This window comes from Felis catus, chromosome C1, assembly GCF_018350175.1.
Source record: "Felis catus isolate Fca126 chromosome C1, F.catus_Fca126_mat1.0, whole genome shotgun sequence".
NCBI lineage: Eukaryota > Metazoa > Chordata > Mammalia > Carnivora > Felidae > Felis > Felis catus.
Window position 1 is genome coordinate 38,488,938 of NC_058375.1, and position 9,948 is coordinate 38,498,885.

At 41.8% G+C, this 9,948-nt stretch overlaps 1 protein-coding gene across 4 annotated transcripts in view; it reads right to left on the minus strand.

The window, feature by feature from the left end:
* Positions 1 to 9,948, minus strand: part of LOC101099137 (AGBL carboxypeptidase 4) — a 1,457,496-nt gene that overhangs the window by 60,145 nt on the left and 1,387,403 nt on the right. For all 4 annotated transcript variants that reach the window (XM_023258671.2, XM_023258674.2, XM_023258670.2 and 1 more), the window contains exon 10: positions 1,953 to 2,105. In XM_023258671.2, coding sequence (XP_023114439.1) covers positions 1,953 to 2,105 — 153 coding nt within the window. The remainder of the gene's footprint in view (positions 1 to 1,952; positions 2,106 to 9,948) is intronic.

Sequence of the window (9,948 nt, forward strand, 5' to 3'; positions counted from 1 at the left end):
ACACTCCTTCACAATGGCTCCCTCCGCTGGGGGCAGCCGAACTCCAGCTGGATATCACCAGAGGGTAGGGATCATGGCTGTTTCTCCACAAGAGTGTCAGCTTCACCCATGGAGGTGGACAGAGAGAGGACAGAGCCAGCGGGTCAACATCTCAAGTCCTCTGTTCAAAGACAGGCGAGATGTTGGGCAACTTGCCTTATTTGGTTTAGCCTCAGTTTTCTCATCTGTAAAGTGGAGGTGATAATACCATCTCTTTCACAGAACTGTGAGGTAATTCATCTGAGGTTAAAGGACATTCCCTGCTAACCCACAGAGATCTAAGGAAATAAAGAGACTGTGGTTTTAATAAGAGAATGTGTGTCTTGTTCAGCAGAGTATAAGAGAAGAAGGAAAAGAGGGAGAAAGAAAATAGCAAGACAAGGCAGAGATTTAAAGACACATTTAAAGGAAGAGAAACTATGTGTGCATGCACGTGCGTGTGTACATGATACGTGTGCATGTGTGTGTGTGTATGTGTGTGTGTGTGTATGTGTGAATTCTGAGATAAAGCAAGGGATCAGAAAATTAGAACGTCACGTCTGAAAGGACCCTTGAAGTCCATGCAGTGAAATCATTTTAACGTGGGATACTGAGGATCAGAGAAGAGACAGGGACGGGTGAGGACAGATTACTTTGACCCTGGTCTTGAGCTCTTAAGATGGCTGCAGTGCAGGAACACCATCAGCCAACGCCAAAAATAAAACTCCTAGACAGAGCCCCTTTTGTTTGCCCTGGAAACCTCACCCCTGTGAGGGTCTCTGAGGCCTGTGGCCCAGCCTCCCAGAGAATGTGGATCCAGGAGACCACAGCCTGCTCTGAAATTGGAGTGGTTTCAAAAAGCCTGGGGCTAGCCATCCTATGGATTCCTACAGAAACAAGCGTGGTTGTTTCTACCCCAGAGATGTAAATGGGGAGCCACCTGGGTATCTCTTGGGTGCAAAGAGGAGACTGGTCCAGTTCCTTCCGGGTCTGGCATTCAGAACTTCTGAGATTCAAAATATCTTATCTCATGGAGAAATTCATCATCTCCACTAATGTCCAGGCCTGGAGTAATGGGCAGGCAAGCCTTCAGCTCATCAACTCAAAAATTGCTATGACCTTTGTGGGCCTCTCCCACTCTGGCCATACAGAAATAATAGGCCTTAGAGAATTAGTATCAGAACAAAGGAAAATGTGCAGAAACTCTCTCCCATGTCCCCACACCACATGCTGACTCTACTCCTCATCCTCTCTCCAATACTGCTTCTTGCTGCAAATTATTCTAGCTGCCAGTCCACGGCCGCTGCAGTCTTCTCGGTGTGTGAGGTGGTAGCAACAACCAGCCTCTGGAGTCTGCTGAGTCCTTACTGTCTGCAGACTCCTTTGCCGTCTATTGCTGTGTTTGTGCTCCCAGGAAGCTGTGATGCAGGCAGGGCAGAACATTATCACCCATGAATTACTGACAAGGAAATTGAGACCCGGAAAGGGTCATGGAGGGAGACAATGGGGAGCATACACTGTCCTCCCCGCTTCAGCAGGTATGTTAGTCTCCTACTAAAAGGGCTGGTGAAAGTAGGCCCTGGGGCAGGGTCCGGTCTGGCACATGGTGGTGGTGGTGGTGGTGGGGGGGTGCTTAGTGAGTCCCCTGTCTTGCTACTGCTGGGGTCAGACCAACTGAACAAAAAATGCCAGCTCCTCAGAAAGACCACATGCTGCCTTGGAGTCTCCCTCCTGACGCAATGGGCTGCTTGAGGGCGTGAGCGGAGCTCGTTCACCTCTATCTTTATCGCCCACACAGGGCCTGGCACAGAGCTGGCTGGTGGTCTGTGAATGTTAAACCCAGCTGAAGTGAGTGAAGAGGAAGAGAGGTAGGCAGTAAAAGGGAGGGGGCTGGGCAGGAGAGGGGGCGTGCTGAGAGAGAACCCTCGACTTACGTAGGAGAAGTCTTCAGCATTCTGGCAGAGGAGCTTGGGGAAAATGGCCTGCCTCTGGAACCGTTCCTCATCCTCAAAGATGTTGCCGTACATGAAGCCATTCATCATGGTGGAGTGGGCATGTATGTCAATATAAAACTCCAGGCTTGTTTTCTGTTGAGAGAAAGGATGACAAATGAGAAGTCTGGGGTCACAGAGCTTGCCTTAAAGGATCAGACACTAAACATGGTGCATGAACGTGCACACACACACACACACACACACACACACACACAAACGCTCACATACTTCCTTCTGAGCCGGGCCTACGTGTCAGCAGGTTTAGCAGCCGTCTGCAATGTGATTGGAGGGGTTGAAAGCCGTGAGGATCAATTTCTCCCCACTTTTAACACCATCTGCCCCCCAAGGTCTGAGAACACTATAGTTAGTAGCATCCTTCTTTAAGAGGTGAGGGCTTTGTTGGGTTAAGGCTTAATGTATGCTTACCCAGAACAGTTAATACATTCATGACTAAAGGCACTAGCAGACTTTGTTTTTCCGATCAATGAGAAATACGTTTTAGGTAACATAATTGCATTTACATTGGGCTTGCTTATAGTTTTGGCCTGACTGGGCCATTTCTAGCTGAGGAGGTCTGGGGTAGATCACTGCCCTACTCTGAGTCTCAGCTTTCTTATTTAGACAAATGGGTATTTTAACTCCAACCTCAGAGAAGTTATACTGGGAATCAAACACTGCAATAAAAATTACTATCATTTACTGCATATTTAATGCATGCCAAGCACGATTCTGGGAGCTTTATGTACGACATATTAATTCTTTTATTTAACCTCATTAGATGTTACCACACCTACTCTCCAATAATATATAAATAGTGCATGGAAAAAAAAAACAATACACACTATGCTCTGTAATCTGTAAAGATGACTTTGACTAGTCTTTCTCTGCTCTCCACTTATACATATTTAAGGCATTCCCTAGCCTGAAACGGTATTATTTGCTAGTGTTTCCACCAAGGAACTCCCTGAAGGTAGGGAGATGTCTCTAAACAGCCCAGTGCCTGGACATGAAGGATGATACTCAGGTGCCGTATGCAGAATGACTGCACAGGCAACCCCAGGGAGATTGCCCTAGACACCAGAATGGACTGGCAAGAATTAGGGAATTTTTTGGCTCATAAATCTTTCATGTTCCTCAAATCTGACTTTCTCTTCCAAGATATCAGCACAGTGTATACCTGATAATCCTTTCTGAGAGTAGCAGAGGCTCCAAGTATGAAAGAGACTTGTCCAACCTGGCATAACTAAGACTAAAAAAGCCCAGGTCTCCTGATCCCTGGTGCAGTTAACTTATCGCCATCAATGGCCAACTCTAGAAACAGTCACGGAAAAATCTGGCCACCTTTCCATTCCTTTTCTAGTGTGTGTTCCTGGGAAAGAAAGTCCACACTTAGAAGAGCTCTCTCTCTTTGGGACACTTTGAAACGAAGTTACCACCAAATGAAAACCATGTTGCTTCTAGAATGTGGGCCTGGTGACTGTCATTTCATTTGCCTCAGAGTTGGAGTGAAAAATTACGTCTTGCCGAGCTCCCAACTCTCTGGGTAGCGTAAGCTGTCTTTTGAGAGATACAAGATGCACTGCTCTGTGTGATATTAAACTCATCATTTTCAGCTTTGGAGGTGGAATACGCAACGATTCAACAGGAGCCCTATAAAAGTCATCTTCACAATTTTATTTTCTTCAATTGTCTGTCTTTTCCTCTGAGCTTTTGATGAGTTGCAGAGGAAAGGAGGAGGTAGAGAGATGACTTAAGAAATGTGTAAGGAGAGGCTGCAGTTTATATCTCTGAACACCCAAACTGGAGAGGGTCTTAGACTCCAGCTGCTTTGACCTTGTCTGGCTCAGCGCTGTGTGGGGAGCTTGCTTGTGTAGGGCTGGCCAGCGAGTTAGCGAAGGAGTAAGAATTAGAACCTGGTTCTTCTGATAACATTCTAGAGTGGCTTTTACTGCCCTATTCTGACACCTGGCACCTAATGTGATTTCACTTTAAAAAACCAGCAAATACTATTGATTGATTTACATGGTTCAAAAGTCAAAAAGGTATGAAAGAATTTATAGGGAGAAACCTCCATTATCGCCCCTATGAATCTCCAGGCACCTAGTTTCACTTCCCAGAGGCAATTCATGTTAGTAGGTTCTCACATATGCCTTTCAGAGATACTTTATGCACAAACAAGAAAATATCCACCCTCTCCCCAACATTCTCAATACACACACACGGTAACACGCTAAACACACTCTTCAGATCTGATTCCTTTCTCTTAACATGTCTTGGAGGTATTTTTTCTCAGTACATAAACAATTACTTCATTCTTTTGAAAAGCCCTATATAAACTATTTAGCCAGCCTCCTATTGGCAGGCATTTAAATTATTTCCAACGTTTTCCTGTTACCAGCAATGTCTTGGTGGTTCACTCTGTATATACGCTAGCTCACCTATGTAATTATATGTAAGATAAATTTCAAGAAGCAGAATTTCTGGGCCCCTGTGCATTTGCAGTGCTGATCAACACTGACAGACTGACTCTCTCAGAAGGACCAATTTATACCCCTAGCAAAATATTCAATGTTTCTTTTGCAATTACACTGACAAGGGTGGAATGAAACTTTTTGATATTCGTCAATTTGGTGGGTGAAAAATGATATTGAAGATTAGCTTTAATCTGAATTTCTCTTAGTATAATTCTCTTTTATTACATGGTTAAGTGTCTTTTCATATGTTTATGAACTATTTGCATTTTATTTTCTTTGAATTGTTAATTTTATCTGCCCATTTTGAAAGCTGGGTTGTTGGCTTTTATGTGTGGTATAAAAATATTTTTGCTCAGCTTGTCATTGTTCTTTGACTTTACTTCTACTGGTACTTTTTTCCATGCAGAAGTTTTTAAATGCTAATTTAAAAAAAATTTTTTTTTAACGTTTATTTATTTTTGAGACAGAGAGAGACAGAGCATGAACGGGGGAAGGTCAGAGAGAGGGAGACACAGAATCTGAAACAGGTTCCAGGCTCTGAGCCGTCAGCACAGAGCCTGACGCGGGGCTCGAACTCACGGACCGCGAGATCGTGACCTGAGCTGAAGTCGGCCGCTTAACCGACTGAGCCACCCAGGCGCCCCTTTAAATGCTAATTTTTTATACAGATTTATCAATCTTTTCTTTTGTGGTTTCTGGGATGAATTCTTTCATTGTTTCTTCTATTATTTTTATCGTTCTACTTTTTATAGTTAAAAATTTCATTTCAATTTTGATTTATGTGGACGTAGGCTGTGAGGTAAGATTACACTTTATTGTCCCACACTATTTATGAAATTGTGTATCTTTTCTCCACTGACTTGAAAAGCCATCTTTACCATATACATTTTTTTTGTACGTATCTGGGTTTATTTTTGGACTTTTCATTCTGGTCTAATCATTTCTCTATTCATTATAACACAGTTTTAATTATATTAAGTTTATAATGTATCTTATTTCATTTACATGTTTAAGTGTAGTTATCACCTGTCACTATGCAACACTATTACAATACCATTGACTATATTCCTGATGCAGTCCCTTTCCTCCTCATTACTTATTCATTCCATAACTGGAAGCCTGTATCTCCCACTCCCCTTCACTCATTTTGCTCACCCCCTGCCCCAGGCAACCACCACTAGTTTGTTCTCTATATTCATGGGTCTGTTTCTGGGTTTTTTGTTTGTTTTGATTTTTAGATTCCATATATAAAGTGAAATCATGTGGTATGAGCTCTGACTTATTTCACTTACATAATGCCCTCTAGGTCTACCCATGTTATCATCTGTTATCACAAATCCCAAGATCTCAAGATCCCATTCCTTTCTATGACTAAGTAATATACCAGTTATATATATATATATACATATATATATATATATATGTATATTATTATATTGGTATATATATATATCAATTATATATATATATCTTAAGAGAGATATATATATCTTAAAAGATATATATATATATATATATATATATATATATATATATATATCTTAAAACTTTTTTTAATGTTTATTTTTGAGAGAGACAGAGACAGAATGCGAGTGGGTTAGGGGCAGAGAGAGAGGGAGTCACAGAATATGAAGCATGCTCCAGGCTCCAAGCTGTCAGCACAGAGACAGACGCGGGGTTGGAACTCACGAGCTTGAGATCATGACCTGAGCTGAAGTCAGACACTCAACCGACTGAGCCACCCAGGCACCCCTATATATATATATCTTTATCCATTCATTTATTCATGGACACTTGGGCTGCTTCCATACCTTAGCTATTATAAATAATGCTGCAATAAACACAGGGTGTACATATCTTTTCAACTTAGTGTTTTATAATGCATTTTAGGGGCGCCTGGGTGGCGCAGTCGGTTAAGCGTCCGACTTCAGCCAGGTCATGATCTCGCAGTCCGTGAGTTCGAGCCCCGCGTCAGGCTCTGGGCTGATGGCTCAGAGCCTGGAGCCTGTTTCCGATTCTGTGTCTCCCTCTCTCTCTGCCCCTCCCCCGTTCATGCTCTGTCTCTCTCTGTCCCAAAAAAAATAAATAAACGTTGAAAAAAAATTTATAATGCATTTTAATATTTGAAAGGCTATTATCACCTCACTATGCTTCTTTTCCCAAATTTTCTTTACTGTCTTGCATATTTTTCTATGTGATCTTTATAATTAGCTTGTTTAGTTTTTTCTCCCCAAACCCTGTCAATATTCTCAATATTTGAGAATACTATTCTCAAAAATATAATCATATAGGATTTTTATATTACCATAGGAAGAATTGACTTATAAGTTGGAGCCTTCTAATCCACGAATATGTTTTGACTTTCCATTTATTCAAATTTTCTCTTGGGTACAGTAGGAAATTTTCAAAGTTTTTGTTTCTGTTTTCATATAGACCCTGAACATTTATTTTTGATGCCAAGGCAGTTTATATTTTCACTCTCTGCTGTAATTACGATGTTTTCTTCCATTAACTCTTCTAACTGATGGTTCTTTATAAATATAAAGGCTCTTGTTCTCGACATATTAAATTTATATCCGACCCCTCACTAATTCTATTATTATTTGCAGTAATTTGTTGTTTAATTTTTTTGGATTTTCATTTGTTTATTCAACAAATAATCACTGGGTGCCTACGATGTGTCAGAAAGTGTTCTAGGCATTGGGGTATGCACCAGGGAATGTGCTGGGTGCTAGGGATAGAGCAATGAACACAACAGAAAGTTCTTGAACTTGAAGAGTTTATATTCTTTGAGGAGAGAAAGGAAATAAACAAATCAATTAATAAATATACAGGATGTCAGGAGGCATTAGGGCCACAGAGACAAGTAAAGTAAAGAAATGGAATAGAGGTCTTGAAAACTAGCAACATGAATGGAGCAGGAGAGGTAGTCTTGAGGCTATCAGTTAGAAGAGTCTTCCAGGTAGAAGGAGAAGTCAATGCAACATGCCACATAATGTGACACGCACTCGGCATGTTTGAAGAACAGCGAGGAGGTGAGGATGCCTGGAAAGAGGGAGTGAAGAAAGGGGACATACTTTCCAGGTTTGTAAACTTATTACTTGCACATAGGAATTCTATCTCATTTCCCCAGTAGTTTTTATGCTTCTAATTTCTTGTTCATGTACTACATTGAGTAGTACTTACAAAACAATGGTAAAAGATTAGTTTCTAAGACCACTTCCCACTCTGAGACTCTAGGGGCTAGAACTGGAGTAAAAAAAAAAAAAAAGGAAATTTATCTGAATAGGGGTCTAAGTTTGAGGTCTTAGTTTTTTTTCCTCTCCACTGCACATATCCACCACTTTGTTGGGAATACCAAAGACCACAAATACTAATTCCAGCCATGTCCTTATTATGTTCTCTATCTAAACTGGCTTTATGGACTCATGTGGTCCAGTTAGATGGAACATGGAAGGCAGGAGCAGGGTTTCTACACAATCTGTGACTATGGAGAAGTGGAAACTCTTCACTGTGCCTCAATTTCCTTATTTTATTTTTAACTTTTTTCATGTTTATTTGTTTTTAAGAGAGAGGCAGAGTTCAAGCGGGGGAGGGGCAGAGAGAATGGGAGACACAGGATCTGAAGCAGGTTCCAGGCTCTGAGTTGTCAGCACAGAACCCAAAGAGGGGCTTGAACTCATCAACTGTGAGATTTTGACCTGAGCTCAAGTTGGATGCTTAACTGACCGAGCCACCCAGGCGCCCCTCAATTTCCTTATTTTACAAGTGGTTGTTGGATGAGACAGAGGTGCTATGACTTCCTTAAACTTGTCATGATTTCTTCTTGTCCTCAGTTAAAATAAATCCCTCATTCTTCTTCAAACAGCTGCTTGCTTGGGCCTTGGTATCAGTACTTGTTATTCTATACCTAATCTGGCTGATAAGTATGTCTGTGAGTCTGTGAGGACAGGGACCACGTTGGATCCAGGTCTCATCACCTTTACCTGTTCCACTACAATAGCTTCTTACCTGGTTCCCTTGCTGTTCAGAGTGATTTTTTAAAATGCAAATAAATGTCACTTCCCTAGTTAAAACTGTTCTGTATTTTGGGGAAGCCGGGTGACTTAGTAGGTTAAGTATATGACTTTTGATTTTGGCTCAGATTACATGAAGCCCCGCGTTGGGCTCTGCACTGACAGTATGGAGCCTGCTTGGGATTCTCTCTCTCCCTTGTCTCTGCTCCTCCCATGCACACATGTGCTTGCGCGCGGGCATACACACACACACACACACACACACACTCTAAAAATACATAAGTAAACTTAAAAAAAATTGTTCTGTATTTCTCTACTGCTCACATGATAGAGTCCAAGCCCCTTAATAGATTTTAAAAGGGCCTGCGTGATCCAGTCGCTGTCCCCTGTCTAGTCTCAGCTCTTGACATTTCTGGTCTCACACTGTCTGCTCCAGTCCTGTGGAATGACCGGCAGTACCTCGCACTGCTATGCTCATGACTCCGGCTTCACATTTACACACAATAAATATCTCCTTTGCCCGGGATACAGTTTCTCTTTATCTGGCTAACTTTGATACAAGCTTAAAATGTGAGGCAGAAACTGAATGGATGCTCATCTGTCTCATTGTCTTTTCCTGGACCACGGAGGACACTTCCCAGTCTCCTTTGCTATTTGGCTGGGATCAAATGGGATGTCAGCAGTGGTGACAATTGCCACTTCCAGACCTGACCATAACACTCATACACAATCACCCACATCTCTCTTGTTCTTATGCATGGAAGTTACATGTAAAAACAATGGTGTCATAAGAAGGAAGAAGCCTATGTCCCCGAGTCACCACTGGGAGGAAAGTGGCCACGAAAGCCTTTTGATCTGCATCAGACTATGATGACATTTCATTGTATTAAGCCACTGAAATTTGGGGATTGATTATTATAGCAGCTAATATTATTCACCTGACTAGTATAAAATCTCAATTCAAGGGCACATGGGTGGCTCAGTGGGTTAAGCATCTGACTTCAACACAGGTCATGATCTCAACGGATCATGGGTTTGAGCCCTGCATGGGGCTCTGTGCCAACAGCTTAGAGCCTGGAGCCTGCTTCGGATTCTGTGTCTCTCTCTCTCTCTGCCCCTCCCCTACTTGTGTGTGTGCTCTCTCTCTCTCTTTCTCTCTCAAAAATAAATAAACATTAAAAAATAAAAATAAAATCTCAATTCAAATAGCCTATTTTATTCCTCTGGATGAGGTAACAGCCTCCTTTGTGCTCTCATAATTCAAGGTACAGCTCTCTCTCTCTCATGAGAGAGTGGCATACAAATGCTTTGTTTATTCCCATCTCCCATTCAGGGCAGGGACCATACATTGTCGGGTTTTTAAATACACAGGACTAGAACACGGCTTGGTGTATGGTAGGTTATCTTTAAAGGGTTGGCAAAGGAATGAATAGAAAATAAAGTGAT